This window comes from Dipteris shenzhenensis, chromosome 25, assembly GCF_047967505.1.
Source record: "Dipteris shenzhenensis isolate YYH24624 ecotype China chromosome 25, Dip_SZ_1.0, whole genome shotgun sequence".
NCBI lineage: Eukaryota > Viridiplantae > Streptophyta > Polypodiopsida > Gleicheniales > Dipteridaceae > Dipteris > Dipteris shenzhenensis.
Genome location: NC_141620.1, coordinates 51,436,210 through 51,463,073, shown reverse-complemented (window position 1 = coordinate 51,463,073; position 26,864 = coordinate 51,436,210). Strand labels below are relative to the sequence as shown.

Sequence of the window (26,864 nt, the reverse complement as noted above, 5' to 3'; positions counted from 1 at the left end):
AAACAAGCTCTCTTTTCTACCTTTATATCTATGTCTTCATATGAGTGGAAAACTTCCAGTTTACTGTGCATGCTACAATAATAGACTTGCTTACCCATCATGCAAGAAGTACCTGATAAATTATGAACGATAGATATACCTTTTTCAACTGCACAAAACCTTTACATTGGAAAAGACCGTTCTTTGATACTCCTTTAGCAACCTGCTTCTTGTCTTTTTAAAGGATCCTCACACATTGATGATTAAACTCTGCCTTCATTCCATTCCTTTGTATAGCATGAACACGAAGAAGATTCTTTTTGTCAGAGTTGTGCTTACACGGAAGCCAGTTGCCATGAGCCAATCATATGCAAATATTGCATCTATAGCATGTGTTTGATGCATTTTAATTAGGCTCACTGTATCAATGCGTCACATAGGATAGGCTGGGTTATGTCAGAAGCCACCAAGACGCTTATCTTCTCACCTCTTCTGCTAGGGTCTGCTATGGTGGGATTCATTTGTGAGAATTGCAATGGAAATGAACAGAAGAGAGAGAGAGAGAGAGAGAGTTTTTTAAAGTCTTCGAAAGACCGATGGGTCTATGAGACTGTGAAAAATCCTGATACAAACAAGACGTGTGGCTGGAGCTACTAAACAAGCATCTACTCCAATGCAAAATGCAAAATGATAAGTGTTGAGTGCTACATAGTCATGTTAGAATGATGATCGTCTACACACCACTAACACCCTCATCATCAGAGTGTCAAGGGGGATGAGGTAGTAAGGGCATAAAGTCAAACATAGAGTTTGGTGGCTGCCCGCGAACGTGAACACATGTCATCTCTTGGTCGTAGCTCTGCATCTGGCAAGGGCTCCTATGACCCCTGTCGGTGGAGCCCCAACTCTGAACATGGAAGGAATATCCCCAAGTGTAATTTGTGCATCCACCCTCTGAGTCTATCAAAGAGGTCTGCTCCCGTCTCCATGATCGAAGTAGACGCTTGCGGTGTCTAACTGCCTCATGAATGAAGGCGGATAAGCATCTCTAGTCTAGAAAGGCAAGAAAGCGGGATAATATTCCAGAAGTGTCTCTGAAGAGGCAATAGAAGTGTCCTCGAACTCATAGTATAATGGGCATCTAAAAAATGAAATGCTCCTTCAACTCAATCTTCTCTGTGTCACATAATGTGCATATGCGCCTCTCCCTGGTAAAGCTCTCAGCCCTGCCACTCTCAATGCAAAGTCTATGTGAAGAGACCCGAAACTGCCCAATAAAGATCCTCAATGATTGGGGTGGGTGGATCTACGTATATCCTGGTGGGTCGATAAAACCCTCCATTGTGATATGTAAACAATGATCGCTGCACAAGCTGAGCTTCACTAGAAGCTCGCTCGGTCCCAATCAGTGCCTAAAAATATGTAGCTGCAAAAGATCCTCACAAATGACCTGGTTGAGCTCACGAGATAGGAGAGGAAAAAAGAGCGCATCAACGCTATACTGGAAGGGGGGAGTCTATCCATGTGGAGTCCCAGTCGCTCAAATCATCTCTCTGTGCGTGCAAACCAGCATCTCTGATCACCTGCTCTGCTGATAGTGTCATAGAAGAGGACAATGCTAGCCACAGTAGCCTGCTGCGTCCAAAAGTGCAATCCCCGTACCTCCTAACCCGATATAGGTAGGTGATAACCTGAAATGCTACATCAAGCTATAGCAAAGATGACCCAAACTCAGCCTGAATGATCTCATGAGGAACTGACGGCTTACTGTGAATCATCCGTGATATCATAAGAACCTGTAGGCATTCCACTCGAGCCCACTCTATATCTGATCGATCTAGCCCCTAACTAGGGCTGCCATACATCCCCGCTAGGCGGACCAAGGAGACAAAAAACAAGCCCTTGGTCCGTGGGTCCTGGAACTGTATACAGAAGCACTGCCTCTTTAGTCTAGCCAATGAAGCCTATCCTCAACTCAGTCGAGAGCCTGCATCGCTCGTCTCATAGTAAAGATAGGTCTATCGAGTGGCCAACAGCACTCTATCGCCGATTTCCTACCTCCAGTGCCTCATTCACCTATGATGTCCTAATGAGGATGATGATGATGATGTGACTGATTTGTAGTTTAATCACTGATATGACTATGTTGTACTTAATACTTAGAACTATCATTCTGCATTATTTTTACATTATGCATTGGTGTGGATGCTCGTTTAGTAGCTCCACCCTCACAACTTAATTGTACCAGGGTTTCACAGTCTCATAGACCCAGCGGTCTTCTAAAGACTTTAATAAACTTTCTTTCTTTCTTTCTTTCTTTCTTTCTTTCTAGAGAAGAGAATCCCTAGGTATGTATATGACGAAACAATATCAACCGGCGACCCATCGAAAGTGAATTACTCCTGGTGCATTGCGGCTCGCGACGTGCTGAAGATCATGACCTTGGTTTTACCAAGGTTGACCTTCAAATCATGGGAATCACAAAAGGACTGTAGTGCATCTAGGTGTCTCTGGAGACCCTCTGCTGAGGAAGATAAGAGTGCCACATCATTTGCGTATAACAAAATCTAAATCAGAGTGTCAAAGAGAGAGCATCCCTCCCCTCCAGTGTCTACATAACTGTCTCAAGCTCATCAATGTAGAGGCCAAACAGAGTTGGTGATAAAGGACACCCTTGTTTGACCCCAATAGTACTTGTGATCTCATCTCTCGAAAAGTGCCATGGCAGCCCAAATGATGGCCTGGTCATAACCCAAGTCCTGCAGACCCTTGATGAGGCGGGCTCAAAGGCTTTGCAGAAATCCACAAAGCAGCAAAAAACCCCGCTGTTTTCGCACCCTCGCATATGATTTCTAGCTTGTTCAGATTTATTTAACAATAGGTCTTTCATCAAAACAATAATTTCGATCAGCATTATTCTGCCAACATTCAGTAAGTGCAAGCAACCATCCAATCGTCTTGCCCCCTCCCGACATAATTGGATCGTTATAGACGTGGTAATTTGCCTATGGACATAGGCGTGGTATGGCAAGTTGCCATTTCCCACATCCCGCTCTCTCCCGAGTAAGCATCTGTACTGTGATCATTCGTGACATCATGCTATGTAGGTGAACGTCGGTATTTCACACACGCTAGTGCAGTAGGTAGCGATGCTTACATCTATGTGACAGTTCTCTCACACACAATGACTCCACGAGCACTACAGATCAGCACATCAATCTTCAGGACATTCCAACATCGGTGCCCCAGTGCAATGGATATCATCAGGTTCAGCCATAGCGCAACCTGGGGAGACTTAAGTGTTTCAGCATGCACTTATGGCTATCATATACAATCCATACATCATGCAGATTTAGTGGTTGGATCCAGGACTTCACATCAATCCCTACATTAGTATTCGACACCTCCTTTGCCTTAGGGACATGGTATTCATTCTCAATTGTAATTCAAGCTTCTAGGTCTTTATACTGTCAACTCCACCTTGTAGTACTCTCATTTGGAGCTGTTTGGCAGCCTCTTTCTCTGCTGTTCTGCACCGATTTGGAGCTGTGATCACACATGTGGGCATTGGAAGCCTTTCTGTAAGGTTTCGTCTCGCCAACATCCGGTCTTTTGGTACCGTTGCTGCTCAGCCGCCTGCTATAAATGCTCCATAGAGGCTCTGGTTCAGAGTTTTCGGAGCTATCTAGGACCTATTGCTGCGGTGCGGACCTATTGCTGCAGTACGGAATAACCCTAACATGCCGACCTGCACATTTCGGTGTTAATTGCTGCATACTGAAGCCCTAGCTCAGCCGCCTTGCAGACGTCGAGCTGCTTCTTGCATTACAGACCTCTACCTCAACCACATGGTCATTTGAAGGCTGCTGCAGCACTGTGTGAGCTGTACGGTAACTGTACGGTGCATTTAAGTTCACACGTGTGGTCCGTACAGTCTGTATGGACCTGTACGGTATTATTTGCAGCACGTAAGGACTGCCGACAGGCCATTGATTTCTGTACGGGCCTGCCTCAGGATTTGTGCCATTCTTCTAGCGCATTTAATGCTGCTGTCCTTCTGTACAGAATTGACAGCAGTGCATTTAATGTCTGTATGGAATTGCCAGCAGGTCTTTACTTCCATACGGCCTCATTTGGCATTTGTTTGAGGTCCTTTCCACCACCGGATCTTGATTTTGGAGCCTTATGAGGCATTTTTGGAGTAACATTCTCTATCTACCTTCGTGTTTGGGCCTTGTTAATGCACTTTGGTGCATTGAAGGTCATACATTTCAGATTTTTGGGACTGGTTATTGCACTCTTGCAGTGAAACCCTTGAGGCTTGTGCAGTCACTTGCATTCTCTTTGTCAGTTGTGGTATTTGCACTCCGTTTGCATCAATGGCTAGTCACAAGGATGATCTTTTTGGGATGATTGGGGGGCTGATGACAAGCTTGATGGCACCAACTATCCCATGTGGTCATACATGATGGGACATGTTTCGGTTGCTAAGAATCTATGGCATATTGTTTCACGTTCTGAAGCCACGCCTACACACATCTATGGCATATTGTTTCACGTTCTGAAGCCAGGCCTACACACACTGTTACTTCTGGTGCTACACCCACAGCCTCTGCTTCTTCAGGTGATGGCTCTTCAGGTGATAGTTCTAATGCTATAGCTAGGACACCTGCACCTCCTGCTCCAGGTGCTTTGCCTCCTTCATAGGAGCAAATTCAGTAGGATGGTCGTGATGCCAAAGCACATGCCTTGATTGCTCTTTCAGTAAAACGGGTCCTTATCCCTCATATCCGGTCTTGCAAGACAGCTAAGCAAGCATGGGATCAGCTTGCATCTTTATATCAGGTGTGGAATGAGGCGAGGGTTGCCTATCTCCACAAAAAGTTGAAAGATTTGAAGCTTGATGAGGGTGGTAACATGGATGCCTATCTCACTAATGTGAAGGATTTGAAAGAGCAATAGGCCAATATTGATGAGATTATGCCTGATTCTTATCTTGTTTCTAATACCCTTGATGGGTTGCCTGATTCATATCAAGGCTTTGCTACTACATTGAGCTTGGTTGCAGGGGGTGATGCCAATCATTTCTCATTTGACCAGCTGGTTGCTCTTCTTCTTCAGGAGGAGGAAAGTCGTGTGAATTGCAATGCCTCTATGGCTAGTGATCAAGCATTTGCTGCCCATCACAAACACAAAGGTAAAGGCAAGGTTTCAGCTGGAAAACCCTCTCATTCCCATGCTGATCATTCACATGGTGCCTTTTCTTCAGGGGATAACAAAAAGAAGAAGAGCTGTAATTATTGTAGGAAACCTGGGCATGATATTTCTGAATGCAAGAAGCGCATAGCATCTAAAAACAAAAAGAAAGAGTTTGGTCTTGCAATATCTGGTTCGTCTAGTGAAGAAGATCGACATGAGTCTGCTAATTTTGCACAAGACCAGCATTGGGATTTCTTGGTTACATGTCAGTATAATCCTGATGTTCATGATGCTTGTATGGCAGTTTCAGATGTTCATGATGTCTGGTTCTTTGATAGTGGTGCTAGCAAGCACATCAATTCCTGCAGGAAGTTATTCAGCTCATTGGAGCTTACATCTCAGGGTGACAGTGTCACATGTGCCAATAATGCATCATATACCGTGAAAGGTGTTGGGCAAGTTACTCTTCTGTCTCTGGTAGTATTGTCACTCTAGAGCATGTGCTTTATGTTCCAGGCATTCGTAAGACCCCATTTCTATTTCAGCCATTGCTACATGTGGCTTTCAGGTTCTTTTTTATGGTGTGAGGTGTGCAGTGTATGATGCTACACATGCCTTTACCATGGTTTTCACTGGCACATTGTCTAGAGGTCTTTATAGACTTGATGCTTGTGACAAATGTTTGGATGATGATGCTGCACTTGCCGATGCACATGCCTTTGCTCTTGATTCTACCATGGCAAATACGCATTTGTGGCATGAGAGGTTTGGACACCTCAATTTTGGAGCCCTAGTGAAGTTATATAAGGAAGATACGGTTGTGCATCTCCCCAAAATGCATATGCCTACCAAACATGTTTGTGAACCATGCTTGCTTCGTAAGATGCACCGTGCTGCGTTTCCCAAGGATGGGAGAGTTGGCGCTTCACGCAAGCTTTATCTGGTTCATAGTGATGTTTGTGGACTCATGAGTGTTGTAGCTTTAGGGCGGTTCTACCAATTTGTCACTTTTAATGATGATTTTACTAGGTACACTTGGATTTTCGCATTGAAATCCAAATCTGAAGCTTCTTCATGCTTCAAGCATTTTATTGCCTTGGCTAAGAATGAGAGTGGGCTGCACATTGCTCACATTAATACAAACAGGGGGGGTGAATACATATCGAAGGAGTTTGTTGTTTTTTTGGCTTCCCGTGGCATCAATCATCGATGCACGGTGCCTTATACTCCACAACAAAATCCCGTGGCTGAGCGGAAGAATAGATCAATGATGGAAATGGCCAGATGCATGTTGAAAGGAAAACATTTGCCTAATAAGTTGTGGTTGGATGCGATCATGTGTGCAAATTACATCTTGAATAGATGTCCTACAAAGGTATTGCAGACTATCACACCTTATGAGGCTTGGACAAGTCGTAAGCCTCACATTTCCCACATGAGGACTTTTGGATGCTTAGCTTATGCTCATGTGCGTGCCTTCATAGAAATGTACTAAGCTGGATGATAAAGCTGTCAAGTGCATTTTCTTGGGTTTAGTTCAGAGAGCAAGGGCTATAAGCTATATCAGCCCCGCACGTGTCATGTGCATGGTGTACCTAGGGTTGGATAGCAGGTGAATGTGGGTTACGGGGGATAGCATAGGGCTGGATGGTTATTTTTAGCCGAGATTGCTATATATAGAGATTGATTCATATATAGTGCTCGCTTTATATGGAGGGAGCTATTCATAGCATTGTGCTATCTATAGCAGGCTTCCTTCTATATAGAGGGATGGCCAGTGCTATTGTGTAGATCAGTTGAGCGCTCCTCAACTCATGCATGGGGCTTGGACCCAGGCCGGGACTCTGGCCTTCTACATGGTGGATCATAGGTGGTGTATCGAAGGTCCTTTGGACGGGCTCAGGTGGTATGGGACGCCTGGGTCAGATATGGATGAGTCGAGCTGTAGCCCACGTGCTCGGGGGTGGTCGGGAGGATCGAGGCACCTACGCTATGATTCTGGTTGGATTGAGGACGAGATTCTAGGTTAGTGATAGGATCAGATCCTGCGGGGTCGTGTCAGCACGGGCAAGTGTTTTGTCAGTCATAATGTTGTGTTTGATGAATCTTCCACTATGCCTTTGCTGGACTGTCAAAAACAGCACGTTGTTGATGCCCCTGACATATTTGACAGCTTGATGCCTTTGTTTCCATCCGATGCTCGGGATGATGTTCCATCTAAGATTGTGCCTCCTCCATCTGTTGGTCATTTGCAGCCCATGCGCAGCCAGAATTACAGCCTGATATGCCTCTCATTGATCATGATCATTTGCACAGGGCTCTTGACCAAGAAAGAGCAGAAATTTAGGAACCCAAAAAGGTACCCCGTTGGCTCCTTGACACATTAAAAGACAACAAACAAGATACTCCTCTGCCAGCCCGTACGAGAGCAGCTGTCCGGAAAGAGCATGCTGGTTCTGTTGCTTATGCTTTGGTTGCTACAGCATGCAATGAAGAGCCCTTATGTCATCAAGATGCCTTTTAGAATGATTGTTGGATGAAGGCCATGCAAGCTGAATTGGATTCTATCCATCCAAATGACACTTGCGAGTTGTGTGATTTGCCTTATAGCAAGAATGCCATTGGAACTAAGTGGGTTTACAAGATCAAACGGAAAGCTGATGGTTCAGTGGACTGTTACAAAGCCCGTCTTGTTGCTAAGGGCTATGTTCAGCAGCATGGCATTGACTTTGAGGAGACTTTTGCTCCCGCTTCCAAGATCACTATCATTCGCATTGTTATTACCTTGGCTGCCCACTTTCATTGGCAGATACATCAGCTTGATATTAAGACAGCTTTCCTTCATGGGCATTTGCAGAAAGAGGTCTGTGTTTCCCAACCTCCTGGCTTTGAGGTTGAAGGTTCTGAAAGCAAGGTATGCCGCTTGAAAAAGGCCCTCTATGGATTGAAGCACGGGCCTTGGGGTTGGTATTCGAGAATTCATTCTCATTTGCTCACACTTGGCTTTCAGAACAGCCCTACACAGGCTACCCTTTACATCCACAAGCGTGGGACAGATTTGCTGATTTTAGTCCTTTATGTGGATGACATGCTTGTAACTGGGACACATGCTCAGCAAATTGCAGATTTTAAAGTTGATTTGCAACAGACATTTGCTATGTCTGATCTTGGTCTTCTGCACTACTATCTGGGCATCCAATTTGCTCGCAGTGAGGGGGGCATTTTGATGTCACAATCCAAGTACATTAGACAGCTTTTGCATGTGATGTCACTCTCTATCAGGAGGCAGTTGGTTGTTTGATTCACCTATGCCATACGAGACCTGATCTAGAGTATGCCATCTCACAATTGAGCAGATATACGCACAGTCCATCTCTGCACCATTGGCATGCCGTGAAGCGTGTTTTCAGATATCTCAAAGGCACTCAGCATTTAGGCCTTCTTTATGGGGCTGATACTTCACTTGTCATGCACGGATTCACGGATAGTGATTGGGTTGGTTGTTCGGACACTCGGGTGTCACATAGTGGCAACTGTTTTATGCTTGGTACTTCATGTGTTTCTTGGTTCATGTGTTTCTTGGTTCAGCAAGAAGCAGAGTACAGTTGCTACTTCTCGCTGTGAAGCTGAGTACAAAGTAGCTTTTACAGCTACAGTGGAGTGTGTTTGGCTTCGGAAGCTACTTGCAGATCTTTGTGCATGTCAGACTCCTACCGTCATCTTCACTGATAGTCAGAGTGCTTTGGCTGTTGCACGGAATCCAATTTTCCATGCTCGCACAAAGCACATTGAGGTTCACTATCACTATGTCAGAGAGCGATTATCAGCAGGCGATATTGAGTTGTCTTATGTTCCCACTAAAGACAACTTGGCAGATCTTTTTGCGAAGGCTCTCTCTCGACCTAAGTTTGAGGCTTTTTGGCAAGCTTTAAATCTAGTACCTTTTGTAACTTGATCTGTTGTACTCTGTACAGTCACAAGTTGCTATATCCCTATGGGACGAACATGTGCAACAATGACACTAGATATTTAGGTATCCTGAGCCATGTCCAGTATACTTCAGCCCATACCATGCAGGGGGGTTTGTAGGCCATCTCATGGGCTATCCACAGATGCCACTTATACCTTGATATGTGCCTTGTATCATAGTTATAGTCAGTTAGGACTATTAGTACAGTTAGTTTATGTACCATCTAGGTCAGTTAGGACACTTAGTCTAGTTAGGACAGTTAGCCCTAGGGTTTTGTTATGTTGGCTCTCCCTTGAGCCTCCACACTTGTACTTGCAGCATTTTGATTACAGCAACTCGTTTTTTGCTTTCCCTCACTCATTTTTTAGCTTTCATTGATTGCCATAGCTAACAACAACAAGCAGAAAGGGTGGAGCTACTAAACGAGCATCATCATCCATGCTAAATGCTAAGTGATAAGTAGTACATAGCCATATTATTAGTCATGTCATCATCGTCATCATCGTCATCATCATCATCATCGAGTTAATCACCATCAAGGCTGGCTAGCTCTGGTCCACGCAATGCGCCTCCACAAGGGTATATGTGTGTCAGAGAGGTACTGATGTGTCGCTAGTGATGCAACGCTGGCGACTGTATGTAGGTGTTGGCCATCTCAGTCTCCTAGCAATGACTCTGCTCCTAACCAGGGCTATCGTAACCCTTGTGGGTCGTGTCCCACGCCTGAACATGGATGGGAGGTCGCTCAATGTGATCTGCATGTCCATCTGTTGACGAGTGCGGCATGTCTCAGGATCTCGATCTCCGCTGCGCATGCTATCAGTGGTCGCGAGGCTCGTGTAATCTGACTTGAAGAACTCTGTCATCTTGCTCTGAGAAGGGTCGGGCCATGTGCCTGAAGACTGTCTTTGTGTCCTGAGTAAGTGCTCCCTGTGGCGGACCGCCTCATGGATGAAGGCAGCGAGGCATCTATAGTCTAGGTATGAGAGAAGTCTGGATAGTGGCCCAAAATCGGCCCTAAAAAGGCAATGGTATCGACTGCGGATCTCATCGTACACAGGGCATCTAAACTCAAAGTACTCGTCTGACTGCACCTCCTGTCACTCACATAATGTGCAAAAGGCGTCTCTCCCTAAGTATCCCCTCAACTCGTCTGCTCTCGATGCGGAGTCAGTGTGATGAGACTCAAAACCATCCGATAGAGATCCTCAGTGAGTGTGACAAGTGGATCCGAGTGTACTCTGGTGGGACAATGAAGCCCTCCTCAGAGATGCGAACGCAGTGGTCTCTGTATAAACTGAGCTTCACTGGAAGCTCCCTCAGCTCCAACGAGGTCTTGAATATGTGCAACTATAGTAGATCCTCTCGAATGACCTGGTTGACCTTATGGTATCCTAGCGGGATAGATGGAGCATCTAAGCTCTACTCGAAGGGAGGCAGTCTGTCTATGTGAAGCCCCAATCTCTCGAACCACCTACGTGTCTGGGCATACCAATCCACTCAAGCTGTGAGGTCCATGGATGCAGACAGAGCCAGCCATGGCAACCTGCGCCGCTTCATTGTACTAGACCCGTAGTGTCTGACGCGGTATAGATAGGTAATGGTCTGGAAGGCCACATCTAGCTATAGTGGAGACACGTCGAACTCAGGCTGAATGTTATGATGTGGCACTAATGGCTTGCCTCAAATAATCCCTAGGAGCAAGAGGATCTATAGTCTCTCTACTCGAGCCCACTCTGTGTCTGAGAGATCCGGCCCCCAACAAGGGCTGACATACATGCCTGCCGGTCGAACCAAGGAGTCAAAGAAAGAGCCTTGGTCCGGGGGAGAGAGAGAGAGAGAGAGAGAGAGAGAGAGAGAGAGAGAGAGAGAGCACGCCTCACACACACCACACTGAGAACGAGAAAGAAAGAAAGAAAGATATAATAACGTCCGTGGAAAGCCTCACGGGCCTATGGGACATGTGCAAAACCCACCAAAAAGGGAAAAGAACTCGTACAAGCCACAAAGGGATGGAGCAAAGGGCACGCTAAGGCCCTTGCTGAGTACTATGCAGAAAATAAAATAAAGAAGCTCAATCACTCAATAGTGTAAAATATATGACGTGCTATCTAAGGTAGGCTGAGATTGGGGCTAGAACTCAGAATCTGAAGCCTGGCACCATGATGGCACACCTATGAGCGCTAAAAATGTCTCCGATACGCGTCTGTCTGGCGAAGTCATGATGTGGTGGTGGAGTGGGACACGATCTCCTCGATCTTTGAACTCGCTGAGCTATGTTCAAAGTGACCTCTCGTCTTGGGCGGTCTCCTCTAAGGAAAGCTGTAATAGGTCTGACCTCAATAGAGGGTGCTCTGGTCGCTCTCCGTGTCGCGAGTGGCCTCTATATCCCTCTCTCAGAAGTCCACACTACCTGCATATTGGCAAGCTCCTCCTCCTGCACCCCAGTGTGTCCTGGGGCTGACTCAAAGACAGAGAAATTTGTGACCCGCCGCTGTGTCTGATCAGCCTCTTATCCTGTGGTCTGGTCGCTCCCTCCCTCGTCAATCCCTCTTGCTCTCTGATTTGTCATAGTAGGGTCTCCCTATGTCGGCACATCTCAAGCAGATAGAGCCCAATGCAGACCTTGTCATGGAAGTGGATCAATCGTGATAGTGGACCGAAGCCACTCTGATCCTGGTAGAGACAACAGTATCGCCCTCGGAACTCGTAATAGGCTAGGCAAGCGCAAAGAAAGTGCTCCTCTATCCCAATCACACCCAGTGTGCATAGCATGCATATCCGCTGCTCTCTGGGTGAATGTGACTGGCTCATATAGACTCATCACTCCCCACATCAATGTCTCTAAGATATGCATCTCCTATAATCTCATGATCATGCAGAATCATGGGACAGTGTCAAATGCCTTCCGAAAGTCTATAAAGCATGCGTAGACCTTCTGGTATCTAGATCTCGCCTCCTCGATGATAGCCCTCAGAGTGAAGATGTGATCTAGGGTAGAAAGATGTCTCTGGAATCCTGCATGTCCTAGTGCCTGTTGCCCCAGAGCCTCTCTATGAGTGCTGAACTCCCTCTCTAGAACTGATCCATAAATCTTGGCTAGCGTATGGCCAATCATGAGGGTATGATAACTCCCTCTCCATAGGGTCTCCAGCTTTGTGTATCGGCACAATGGGGTGGTGCTCCAGGCAGTTGGAAAGCCATGACATACAGCCCGGTTGAACATATGTGCTAGGACCGAAGCTATAGAACCTCCTCTCCGTGTACAAAGTGCTCAGTCCGTAGGCCTTCATGAACCTGCGCACTCCGATTGTGTAGTTGACTAAGTGCAGCTCGTACGTTCTGTGTGGTGAACAAGTGACAAATGGAGGGCCTAGGCATAGAGGACATATCCGGCGATGTCTACATCTGGACATCATAAAGGAAGCATGCATATGTGTGCCATATATCTCAATCATTGACGGGAATAGATGGTTTCCCTTCCAATAGAAACCCCCATCCAGTGGTCGATTCTCCTCCTCAAAAAGATCAGACAATCTCATCCATCCTATGCGTGAGGAAGGCCCGCCTCTTACGACGTGTCAATCGTCGAAAGATCCTATGCACCTCAGGTGACATTAGGTGACCCAAAGCCCAATCGTGTATGAGGTGGGCTCTTGCCTCTCTGCACTCCCATCCAACCAGGGGTTTTGAGGCATCTTCCCATCTCGAAGCCACATGGATCAGGTCATGGGGAAGGACTTAGTGGTAGCTTCCTATGCAACTAAGACACCGCTCTCTCTCAGTTCCTTCCTATGGGCTGACTCCTAAGTATATCCTATCACTGTAGGCAGTCGCCTCTCATGTGTCTCAGTATAGAAGTTCAGGTCTCTTTCGGTGTATGTCTCTCTGAAGACCCCAAGGTCAGACCACAAAGGGTGTCATTGCAATTCCACACCACAATCTTCAGCTTACAATGTGCTCTTATCCCGTGGGTCAGACACCACCATGTGTTGTCCATTGCACCTTCTTCCCGCTCCCCTCTTTCTGCCCTCTCTCGAATGATCACCTTCCCATCTCTGTAGGCTGCCCATTTCCCTTCTTGCCTTGCTACCATAACTCGCACCATCCCCTCCCTCCTATGCTCTTGTTGTAGGAGTGTGAGATCATCATCCAAATAAAATTTGATGCCCTTCAGTGTGGTCCTCATGTCCATGAGGGTTAATCTATCATTTGCTCTCCGCAATTTAATTACCATGAGCATAGTCTATACATCTGCCTTACCCACTCTCCAAGCTGATTCACAAGTGAGGTTGACGCCCAGCTTTTCAAATAAAGCCTTGGCATCCGACATGGGGCTATCTCCCACTGTTAGGCCTTACTAGTACATTCATTGCCTTGCTGTTAGGTTCAGTTCTTCTTGGATAGTTGGCTGAAAATCCCCTTCCTCCCAATGTGCACCTGCCTTTAACGTCTCATTCTCATCTTTGAGAGTGGCAACTTGGACTTCTAGCATCTCCATTTGGGAGGCAAGAGAGTTGGTTTTCTCATCCAGCATTCGACTTACCTCTTTGGCCCATTTCGTTTGCATTCCCCCTTGCCATTTCTTCATATCATCTTGTAATTGAACATGTAGGTTGGAAAGCTCAACGTTCCTGTTTCCCCTAGTTTCTTTTGTATGCATTCAATCTCAGCATCCTGAAATTTACACACCTCTTTGATTGTTGATATGCATCCTTTGATGTTCTTGTCTTCTATTTTCTCCGATTTGGTCCAGATGACACTGTGCACTCCTTTTCGCCTCTTGTTTTCTGGTCCTGTGGGCTGCCCATTGTTCCCATTTGGTCCCTTTCTTGATCAGTGCTGATGGGCTGTTCTGTATTTGCAGGTACGATTAGTTGGAGAGGCTTGTAGCAGCCCCCGTGCGGGGGGGGGGGGGGGGGTGGGGGGGGGGGGGGGGGGTAAGGTCGGTGAAGAGGTTTGTCGGGGCAGGCAATGTGCCTACCAAGGGCCCTGTAGGGGCTACTCCTAGCAGCCAAGAGGGCTGCTGAGCTACCGCCTACCTCATAGCAGCTCCACGCAGGGGTGCAACAGTGCCAGCGCCATGACGGAGCACACAGCAGCGGCAGGGGACCGTGAGCGCGCGCGCACACACACACACACACTTTTTTTTTTTTTTTGGTAAAATCAAATGCACTGTATTTATATTGTCATAACTTTACAAGAGGGAAAGTCTCCAAGATGGAGAGTATTCCACAGATCAGAAGCATAAAAAGAAAAGCTCAATGCAAGATGCATGTATATCACCCTCATGGCAGGCATCATATAAAGATTGCCGCAATGAGGCTCTAAAGGATTCGTATGACTTTTGAAACTGACGGCCCAAATATGCCAAATTATGTTCTTCCCAAATTGTCCAAAGAGACCAATATCTCACCCATGAGAAAAAGAGTGAGTATTGAGATAAAGACGTCCTAACTCTGCCAAATAACCAAAAAAGTTTCCCAAATATGTGACTCGGGAAACGGAGGCGAAGATGATCTGAAATTTTCCCCAGGAGATTCCGAGTAGACTGACAATGCCAAAGTAGATGAAGGACAGTCTCTGAAGGAGCGTGACACCGTAGGCAAGTGGGTGAAGCAATGTGACGTTTAGCAAGTGTGATTCCCACTGACAGTGTGCGAGTCAAGCATCTCCAAAGAAAAAGTCTTTGTTTCAAAGGCATTTTACACCTCCATATTAGTCGTGAGAGGGGGAGAGTGGTGGAAGAGAGCAAGAGAGTGAGAGTAAGAGAGTGACACTCTAGTGCGGGTGTGAAGTGAGAGTGAGCCACACCACAAACTCAGTTGTGTTTTATTAGGATTAGGTTTACCCTATGACTGTCTTAAGACAGTCATAGGTGTCCTATCTTTAATTCTTTAATTAAGGGTTGGCAATGTGCCTTTAACCCCAACAACCTCCCACCTAAAGGCCAATGTGCCTAAAGGGGAGAAAAGAACAAAAATTACAGCAATATACAGTTACTGTATACAAGACCATAAAGTAAGAATGGTCTCATCCTAATCCCATGATGTGGCGGCAATGTGCAAACCGCTCTGTAGGCAAGCTCTTAGTGAGCAAATCTGCAGGATTATCATCAGTATGTACTTTCACAAGCTCAAGTCGCTTGTCTTCCAGTACCTCCCTGATGAAATGATATTTCACTTCTATGTGCTTGGTCTTCTGATGAAAGACCGGATTCTTTGCCAACATGATAGCACTCTGACTATCACAATGCAAAACTGGCATATCTCCTGTAATGCCCAAATCTCCCACCAGCCGAGTAAGCCATATTGCTTCCTTGCAAGCCTCAGTGGCTGCAACATATTCAGCTTCTGTGGTTGACAGTGCAACGCATTTCTGCAACCGAGACACCCATGATATAGCACCTCCTGCAAATGTGAAAATATAACCGGTAGTAGACTTCCGGTTATCCGCATTCCCTGCATAGTCTGAATCTGTAAAGCCATGCACCAATGCATCCTGCCTACCATAGCATATGCACAAGTCTTTGGTACCCTTGAGATACCTCAAGACACCTTTCACTGCTTCCCAATGCCGCTTGCCTGGATTTTCCATATACCTGCTGATGACTCCCACCGTAAAAGCAATATCCGGACGAGTGGCAACCATGGCATACATCAAAGATCCAACTGCAGATGCATACGGAACCTTGGCCATTTCAGCCTTATCATCATCTGATCTGGGGCTGTCCTTACTGCTGAGTTTTAAATGTGGAGGCAACGGGGTACTAGTAGACTTCCCCCCCTCCATTTTAAACCTCTGCAGTACTTTGTCAATATACTCTTTCTGTGACAGAAACAAAAGTTGCTTGGACCTGTCACGAGTAATACGCATGCCAAGAATATGATTTGCATCACCCAAGTCTTTCATGTCAAAAGACTTATGCAGTTGTTTCTTCAAAGCACTAATCTCATGCTGAGATTTACTGGCAATAAGCATGTCATCCACATATAGAATGAGTAGCATCAAACTGCCATCCTTTGCCCGTTTGGTGTACAAGCAATGATCGGTCTCACACCGATGATACCCTTGGGACTGCATGAAGGCATCAAACTTCTTGTACCATTCCCTTGGCGCCTGCTTGAGTCCATACAAGCTCCTCTTGAGCTTACACACAAGCTGCTCTTTCCCTTTAACAGCATATCCCTCTGGCTGACTCATATAGATCTCATCATGAAGATCTCCGTGAAGAAAAGCTGTCTTCACATCCATCTGACATAAATCCATGTCGTCATGAGCAACAAGAGCTAACACTGCTCTCAAAGTAGTCATCTTGACTACAGGGGAAAAGATCTCATCAAAGTCAATGCCCTTTTCCTGCTTAAATCCCTTGGCAACCAATCTGGCCTTATACCGAGGTAAAGCATTTGAATCCACTTTGACTTTGTAAACCCACTTGCATGGCAAAACCTTTCTGCCTGCAGGTAACTACACCAAGTTCCATGTATCATTCTGAAGTAGGGAGTCCATTTCTGACTGCATGGCTTTCTCCCACTTCTTTTTCTCTGCTCTTCCCATAGCTTCCTTGAAGCTGGAAGGCTCACCACAATCTGTCAGCATGATAAAATCAGCCACATTATTGGCTCCTGGAACAAACCTGGCAGGAGGCCGTTGTGCACGGGTGCTCCTCCTAACAAAATGTTCCGGATTAGGCTGCTGTCCAGCCTGCTCTTCATGCATGACGGGTGGTTGTACCACCATATCTGGCTGTTCTACAGCCTCATCTGTTGGCACATCCAGTGGTGCATCATTGGCAAAATTATCTGGCTGATTTTCAGCCTGTATACCCTCTTGAACAAGGTGATCTGCAGCAGGCTGCTGCTGCATATAAATGGGCATTCTTTGCTGTCCAACATCATCATAAATAACCCTCCTGTATTCCACAGGTTGCACGGGTTCCTTGTGTACACTATCTTCTTTAAAGATGACATCATTGCTGCGTATAATCTTCCGTTTAACGGGATCCCATAACCTGTACCCCATTTCACCTTCGTCACCATAACCCATAAAGATGCATCTGATAGACTTTGGATCCAGTTTGGTGCGTAGTTCTTTGTGTACATGAGCAAAGCACTCGCAGCCAAATACACGTAAGTGCTTATATGAGGGTGGCTTGCCAGACCACACCTCCTCTGGCACTTTCAACTCCAAAGCCTTATTTGGTGACCTGTTAATAATGTGAACTGCTGTTTGCACGGCTTCTGCCCAAAAGCCATGGGGTAATGCAGCATAAGACAACATACATCGAACCTTCTCCTGAACAGTTCGATTCATCCGCTCACTTGCACCATTTTGAGATGCATTATGAGGGGCTGTGAGTTCCTGTTTGATGCCCTTAGCTTGGCAAAACTGCACAAAAGCATGTGACACATACTCACCCCCATTATCGGATCTGAGGCATTTCAGCCTACGACCTGTCCAATTCTCAACCTGAGCGACAAACTTCTTGAAAGCATCTAAGGCATCTCCCTTATGCTTCAAGAAATAGACCCACACCTTACGTGTGGCATCATCAATGAAAGTAATAAAATATTTTGCACCCCCTAGTGATAACTGTGGCATCTCACACAGTGTGCACTAGATCAAGTGGTGCTCTATTCTGGGGTCTCCTCTTATGAGGAGTCACAGAATGCTTGCCAAAAATACAATGATCACAAGTAGGCAAATCTGAAAAAGAGAGAGGCGGCAGATAACCCAAACGTGACAGTTCTTGCATTCCTTTAACAGACATGTGTCCCAACCGGCTATGCCACAATGAAACCTTTGGCAGCTCGGTTATGGCAACAACATGATTACCCACACTGGAAACATAAAGAGGATACAAGGTATCACTCTTAAAACCCTCAGCCACTACAGTCTGGCCATCAGTAATCACCCATTTGGAATCCCCAAATGTGGTGTGGTAACCACTGTCATCTAATAAGCCAGTGCTAATCAGATTTTTCTTGATTTGCGGCACATGGCGAACACCATCAAGCATAAATGACTGTCCATCAGGAAATACTATCTGTATACTGCCAATCCCTGCAATCTGACATGCATAGTTGTTCCCAAGATGAACAACTCCATGAGTACCTGTGTAGGAAGTAAACCACTCCCTATGAGGAGTAACATGAAAAGAGGCACCTGAATCCAAGAGCCAGGTGTGCATGTCATGGCCATCAATAACCAAAGCATGTGCTATTACAGCAGAAGAGCATAAAACATCATGTATGTCACTGTCACTGTCCTCTGCTGCAACATTCACTGCATCCAAGTCATCTGCCTTGGCCTTGCCTTTGCCTTTGCTTGCATTTCCTGCATCCTTTGTTTCAGCCTTCTTGGCTTTCTGATCCCGTATGAACTTGAAGCACTTCGACTTCACATGTCCCTTCTTGCCACAATAAAAGCATTCAATGTCCTTTTTGCCACGGGACTGACTGCGGGATTTGGACTTACTAGCAGATCTCCCCTTCTGCTGAGTCCTCCCTCTGTCCTGTACCTGCAAAGCATTTGAAGACTTGCTGCCCGCATTATTCTTCCTGCTCATCTCCTCCATAAGGAGAGAGCTCTCTACATCAGCATAAATGAGAGTGGCATTCGAGTTTGACAGGGTGGTCTTGAAAGTGTCCCAACTCTCAGGGAGGGTACACAGCAAGAAAGTAGCCTTGAACTCCTCATCAAGGTTCAACCCCTGTGCAATCAGCTGTGTAAAGATAGCATTGAACTCACTCAAGTGTGAGGTCATAGCTGTACCTTCCTTCATGCGAAGATCAACCAGCTTCTTCAGCCAATAAACCTTACTGGCTGAGCTCTTTTGGGCATATAATTCTTCTAGTCTTTGCCATAGACCATAAGAGGTCTTTTCAGCCTGTACATTGAACACAAGAGTGTCTGAAATAGTGAGCATGATAGCTGCCCTCGCGGACAAATCAAGCTCTTCCCAGTCATCAGCTGCCATATCAGATGGCTTGACACCCTTCACCCTTATGGGCTTAGCAATCTTCTTTAACAGAAGTACATTCAAGCACTGTTCTGCCCATAATGCATAGTTATGTGCTCCTTCCAGTTTCTTTATGTTCAGAATTGAAGAATCACCTCCTCCTGATGCCATATCAGATGAGGAAAGTACCTGACTCCCTGGAAGTAAAAGAGGCTGAATAAAGGTTCTGATTTCTCAGAAGAGGCCTGCTCTATTCTAGAGCCAGAAGCACTCTCAATGGTGCTGTTTTTTTTTTTTTACTGTCAGTAAAATCTACAGCAAAACAGTAAATGTCCCTGCAACTACTGTACCTTCTGACAAACTGTTCTGAGCTCAGAGAGGCATAAAAAACAGTAATTTCAGACTGCTGCTGCTGCTCAACAAGTGCTTAACAGTGCACAATCATCTGACAAAACCACCAACACTGCTGTAAACACTGCTGTACTGACTGTACTGATCACTTCTCCCACCTCAGATGAGGTATTGCACTGAGTTAAATTGCAGAAACCACTTGACTAACACCCCAAAAAAAAACAGTAAATGATCCTTCAACCTGTTACAAAGCCTGCAACAGTAAATGGGATAAATCCCAAGCAATCACCCTTATACCAAGGGAAGAAAATGCATCTGAAGATCTCTGTCGGTAACCCAAGTGCTATCAAACAAAGTCTGGGCAAAAGCCCCTTGATCTGACAACTGAATCAAGTGGAGGACACCTCAACACTGAGGTAGCATGCAATATGAAAACTCTCTGACACTTGTACCTGACAATGTGCAATGCATAGACTGCCCCTGTGTACTCAGTAACAACACAAATCACAAAGTACAGACACCAAGAAGAAAATCTTTTGAGCACTGTCAACGATGGGCAGTTAGGGACCGAGTAAACTCGATGCGCCCTGACCAAGCGTGGCTCAACTGAGATTTTCAAAGTGTGTACAAAGAATGTGACCTGCAACAAATGTCACCAAATGCACTGCGGAAATAAAGCAAATGTGTGCTCCCTGGCTACACACTGCCTCAAGGCATATACTGCAAACACATCCAGGCAAAAGCCCTTTGAAATGGTCACCCAAAACTGAGAATTGCACTCAGTAAATGCATAGAAGCTTCTGCAAAACAAGCATCTGACCTTCCTGAATGACAAGTAACTGCACAAACACCACCACTGTGGCACAAGTCACCTCAAGCGTGAGTGACACGAGAGTACCTGATGTACCTCAACAAATGCACAGTATACTGCTAGAATGCTTCAGGAATGTATCAGAAATACTTCATGTACTGCGCGTACATGCACAAAACAAAGTGCTTCAGCACTATTCCTCTTCCAATCAGAAAATCTGCTGTACTTTTTAGTACCTGCAAAGTACCTGTGTACTATCGGTGCCTGTAGCAGGCACGCTTCCCCCAAAAAAAAATCGAATCTTGCAGCCAAACAATTGTACCTACAGGTGAGATACCAGAAGAAGATGCCCGTACACAGTTGTACGGCAGTCCGTACGACTGTACGGACAGTCCGTACGGCTGTCGTACAACTAGCTGCGCACAGCAGCTATGCAGCTGCCAGATGCAGCGTACAGCAGCTGCTGTACAGCTGCAGCCTGACGAAGCTCGCGCCCGCGACAAGAAACCCTGCAGCTCGCGCCTGCGCTTCACCCTGCAGCCCTACGAAAATGCACCGGCTTAGATCTGCCGTACGAAATGCGCTGCCCTTGGAGGTGACCTGCGAAATGCGCCGCGCAGAAGTCCTGCAGCCCGCGACCGCGCCTTCACTCTGATGCCCTCGAAAACGCGCCGCCTGCAAACTGACGATGCCCGCACCCGCGACCACGCTATCGCCCTGTAGGCGAAAATGCGCCACCGTACGGCTCTGCGCCCTGGTCCGCTGCGGTGTCGAGCCCGTCCGTACGGCCGTACGGACGACGTACGGACAAATCCGTCTGTCCGTACGTCCGTACGGTACGGATGAGGTAGGCAGATGAGGCTAGGGAGAGAAGGCTTGATAGGCTCTGATACCAGTTGAGAGGGGGAGAGTGGTGGAAGAGAGCAAGAGAGTGAGAGTAAGAGAGTGACACTCTAGTGCGGGTGTGAAGTGAGAGTGAGCCACACCACAAACTCAGTTGTGTTTTATTAGGATTAGGTTTACCCTATGACTGTCTTAAGACAGTCATAGGTGTCCTATCTTTAATTCTTTAATTAAGGGTTGGCAATGTGCCTTTACCCCCAACAAGTCGGAGATTCTTCCGCCACCATGAAAGAGGCCGCCTGATATGCCACAGAATATTAGCATATTGATGAATCCAAGGGGCAGGCTGAAGAAGCTTGTAGACTTTGATGGAGGTCAAAACGGACAGAGGAATAGGACGAGAGCATGTAGCAGTGGGGTACAATTTCCAATCCATAAGCCTGTCTGTGTCAGCCACAGGGGGAATAGGAAGGAAAGGATGCAAGAGATCAGCAATTTTCTTCCATATCAACCTGTGGTGCATTCCCAATGCATAAGTGGCAAAGGCCTGAGGAAAAGATAAAATATGGCCATGATCATCTACTACGTCATTGATGTATCTGATTCCCAATTTCATGAGATTATATGCCCTAACCGGTTCCTGTAAAGCAAGTGGAGTGTCAAAGATGGCACTCCAATGAATACTTTCTTTCCGCATTTGACTTTAGAAAGCACTTGTTTCCAGTCCAGTATCAGAGCAGTAGAGAAAGGGCATCTAGGAATCTTCCCTACAAATCTCCCAATGACAACCTCCCAATGATCAGTAGTCCAAAGGCCATAAGCATTTGTCCTCATGTTGACACACATGGATGCTATCATACAAGTCCATGGCTGTTTTTGACGGAAAAAGGTATTGAGCATAGTCGCCTTCCTTGCAAGTACATGATATCTGATATTTAGAACATTAAGTCCTCCATGCATCTTGGGGGAGCACACCATTTCCATCTTCAGCAGTCTCAATGCTTTCACAGCAGTTTTTGTCTTCCATAACAGCTCCATCGCTTGAGACATAAAAGCTGAGATATCTCTAGAGGACCAATGTAGTAAAGGCAAGAAGAACTGAACATAAGACATTACAATAGACTGGACTATTCTGAGCCTAACATGAAGTGGCCAAGTAGAAATTTTCCAATAGTCCAATTTATGTTGAAGTCTTTGGAAGATCCATTTTAGCTGCTGCTTCCTGGTGATATGCCATCCTATAGGATATCCCAAATGCCTGACAACCTCTTTGGAATGCACTATCTAACCAGGCCAGAGAATAGAATGCCAGTCACATTGTTTCAGTGGAAGCAATTTGGATTTGTCAAAATTGATATGCAATCCCGCTGCTAATCCATACAATGATAATGTGGCCATAAGCATGCGGACTTCCCGAGGAGAGTTCTGTGGCATAAAAAAGGAATCATCAGCATATGCCTGTGCCAAGAAGGATGCAGCCCCAGGGATTTTAAGACCAGTCATCTGTCCTGTGCTTGTAATGTGATCAAGATACATCAGGAGGGGATGAGTCGCAATGGCATAGAAAAGAGCACTAAGGGGGCAGCCCTGTCTGACTGATCTACCCAATGTCCATGACCGAGATAGATGGCTTCCGAGAATGCACTGAGAAGTAGAGCCAGAATAAAGCCAATAAATTGCATTTGCAATCTTGGGGCCAAATCCCAACTTTGTCATGGTTTGAGAGATAAAATCCCATTGTACAGTATCAAATGCCTTAGAGATATCTACCTGCAATATGAGCACATCTTGATTCGAGTACTTAGCATATTCAATTGCAGTCAATGCATTGGAGATATTGTCATGAATTTGTCTTCGCGGCACAAAACCATACTAATGAGGATGAAGGCCCGCATTCAGAGTCCCTTGAAGCCTATATACAATCATTTTGGCAATGAGTTTGTAAACTACAGGCATCAAAGTAATAGGCCTCCAATCATGGCACAAGTTTGTGATGCCATGCTTCCAGAGGTGCGGCAATTGATTTTGTTGCCAGGCAACATTGATCATTTGTAAGAGAACATCTTTCAAATCATCCCAAAAAGAAATATAAAATTCCACCGTAAGACCGTCCCAGCCGGGGGACTTGTATTTGCCGAGATGGGTCAATGCATTCTCAAGTTCCGTATCAGTAAAAGGTCTGTCAAATAATAATGCATCATCCATTTTCACTATCCCAGAAACATATTGAAGAATTTCAGTCCTTGCATCAATCATTTGATTTGATGGGGATCCAGGGGTAGAGAACAGTGTCTGGAAGTAATTATGGCATTAATGCATCATCTCACGGTTCTCAACACAATGCTTCTAAACAAGAACCTTTTGATGGAGCCTCGGAATCGCATTTGCATTCTTGCAGGACCTTAATTAGAGAAAGAGTGCGTCCAAGATCCATCTAGTTTCCTGACCCTTAGACATGAGTTTTTCTTTCGAGTGGCATGCAGGCGCTTGAAGAAGGCTTTTGATGAGCAGCCCTTATCCATGAGGGGTTTCTTTCTTGCTCTAATCTGCCATTTGTGCAATTTCCGCTGATCATTGTCAGTCAGTTTAATCCGGGCTTGTGAGAGGGAATCATTTTCTGATTCAGAAAGAGGCCTTAAATGTGAAAATTCAGTCAGCTGTTGTGCTGTCCTTTTTGCCCATTTGACCTCATTCCTCCATGTAGCCATGTGCCATTTTCCATAGTCCCTAATAACATTCTGTATACAAGAGACAAAGCTGTCCCAAGCATAATTCATGTCCTCCTGAGCATGCAAAAGCAAGGGATGAATTGCAACTCTGATCATTTGCTGGAAATATTGATGTCGAAAATAAGCCTGATTAACATGCAGTAATCTGCTGGAGAGAGTCGGCAAATCATCCAGTGGCATACCAAATTGCAGATTTAACCATAATGGGGCATGATCTGACAATCCCAATGAGAAATCTATGAGGAGATGAAGGCTGAAATCTGCATATTGTTGTGGAAAGAACAGATACCATCTGTCAAGCCTTGCCCAGTATGTGGTAAATGCATTATGATGGAAAGTATATCCGGGCACTGACCCTTGTAGAAGAAGCCATAAATCTTCAGCCTGCACAGAGAGAGAAGCATGCTATCCCATTTCTGTCTTTCCGATGAAAGCATATGAGATCGTGAAGTGGTATTATCTCTCAGCAGAGGAGAATTGTTAAAATCTCCACAGATAAATGCATTAGATCTCCATGGATATTTGCTTAAAGATTCCCATAGAGAGGCCCTCATGGCAGAAGTCTGGGAGGCATAGACTGATGCAACCTCAAGAATGTCTCCATTGACATTACATTGTATGACTATCCATCGGCCACTGCTGTCATTGAATGCTAACTGAGGGTCCAGCTCATGTCTGGCCATTATGCATACACCTGAGTAAGTTGTGGTACCAGCATAATATATATCATAGCCACCAAAGTGATCATGATGCCCAGCCTTAGAGTGTTGATTATGCTCTTGCAAACAAACAATATCTGGCTGCATTTTATGTACATAATTCCAGAAAAGCCTCCACTTTGAGACATTGCAGAGGCTCTGTACATTATATGTAAAGCATTTAAGTGTTTGATGCATGAAAGAGATATATACAATAAAGTATAAGTATGAAACAAGATCATCAAAGAGGCAATGCCTCTACCTGCATGGGTTGCAGGCTTTCATGATCCATGAAAGATATGGCATTCTCCCCTTCTTCAGAATCACATATGGGAATACCCTTCTTCAAAACCCCCACCCAATTTTGAAGGACAGGAGCTGAAGTAGAAGCCTGTCCTGGTAAGGGAGAAGAAGCATCCCATTGCCGAGATTGAAAGGGGCGTGGCTTCAATACAATCACCTTCTTTGGCTGTTGAAAACCATCCCGATCTGTCCCCACAGATTCCTTCATCTTCTCTTTTTCTTTTTCTTTCCCTTTTCCAACAAGTGATTGCACCTGATTAACTGGTTTAGCATTCTTTGCTCCATTTCGAGTTGCTGGCTTGACTTGCAAATTCTCATTCTTTTCCCTTGTCTGAGGTGGCAAGGCATTAGGAGGGGGTTGATGCAGAACTATTGGGCATTCAGAGGCTAGATGCCCAAACTTATGGCAGGCAAAGAAAGCGCCTGCAAATACACCCCATTTCAAATCAAAAAACTTTTTCCCCAATTGCACACCCTCAACTTCCACTGCAATAGAAGGAGGGGTAGGTATGTCAGTGTCCCAGAGGATGCAGAATCTGTTACGATTTCCCATGGGGCGTGGAGGGCAAATGACCTGTCCCAATGAAGTGGCCAGACCAGGCAATTCTTCATGCATATAGTCCGGGAAGTTAACAACCTCCACCCCCCCACACACACACACACACACACACACAGAGGCACAAAAGAACTGCAATTGATCTCTGGAAAAACCCCGCTACTGTTGCGGAAAACCTTTGCACAACCAGGCTGCTCCACTGGACAGCTCAACAACCTCACCAACTGGAAGCACAAAGGGGTGGATGAACTGCTCCAGTACCCTGCCCTAGAACTGCTCTACAGGGCTGGCTATGCTGCTCCACAAGGCACCAAACTGAGATGCACAAACACAAGGAGCCTAGGGCCGACCCCCCCTGCCCTATATACAGGGCTGGCAGTCAGCCCTACTGCAGATCTGGGAGCCGACTCCATCTGCCCAAGCACGTGCCACATAGAAGGCTGCCTACACAGCCATCTCGAGGCTGCCAAGTGGCCGACAAGCATGTCGGCGGACCGGGGAACAGCATCTGCTGGGACCTACAAAACTGCCCACAGAGCTGCCTACCAGGCCACCTCCACTGGCACACAAAGGGCACCCCACAGCCAGTCACTAGGGCATGAGTACAGGCCAAGACTGGGCAAATACCTATCCTCACAGGGGCAGGCACACCTACAACATAGGCCCTCACTCATCCAACCTAGCCTCTCATTGGGCGGGCAAGCAAGGCCCTCTCTCTCTAGGAGATGTTGACCTCTAACATCATTGTGCCCTTGCAGCAAGTTGCAGCATTTCCATGTCTATATCTCTCCACATCTGTGTGTGCATCTATTCCTACCTATGCATGTGTGTGGAGGGCACTCCGACATCACTGTCTCAAAGTTACTTCATGTCAGTTGACATAATTTGGCATTTCTAATTTATTTAAAGCTTTTCCATACAAGGGTTAAGTGACCAGATATATAAAGGCTACAAAACTTATTTTCAACTCTCTGCAAAGCATCAGCCATCTTTTAGCCACCTTTATGGAAGCAATCTTCATGCCAAATATCAGATATTGAGGTGTGAAAACTGACCTTCACTCGAGCTAGGGAATACAAGTCTGCTTGCAGTCGATAGAACTCTTTTTCACCCTCTGGCATAATTAATCTTGGATTAAGTCTTTCAGATGCCTCTTTCACCAAAACCATGCATGCTGTAATCACCCACACTTCTCTGAGGCAGAACGGCAAAGTCTTCTGTCTCCACATAACCCATAGGGATAAGTTCATCCTCCACAAAGCAATTTTCTCTTCATTATCAAAGCAATTATAAAGTAAACTGTAAAAGCAAGCATCAAATCAGGTAAATTCAAATAAAAGAAATATCAAATTGTGCACATTGCAGCTATGCATCAAGCTTCACTAAGTTATTAGAAAAACCAGCCATCATGAATATTGGACTCCTTCAAGTGTACTTACAACACAATTTTTTCCCAACCAG

General features: G+C 45.8%; 1 protein-coding gene across 2 annotated transcripts in view; it reads right to left on the bottom strand.

The window, feature by feature from the left end:
* Positions 1 to 26,864, bottom strand: part of CLUB (TRAPP II complex TRAPPC10/CLUB) — a 153,571-nt gene that overhangs the window by 47,875 nt on the left and 78,832 nt on the right. The window contains exon 8 of one of the 2 annotated variants that reach the window (XM_087396434.1): positions 26,459 to 26,620. The exons of the other annotated variant lie outside the window; for it this stretch is intronic. Coding sequence (XP_087252560.1) covers positions 26,459 to 26,620 — 162 coding nt within the window. The remainder of the gene's footprint in view (positions 1 to 26,458; positions 26,621 to 26,864) is intronic. 2 annotated transcript variants of the gene reach the window in all.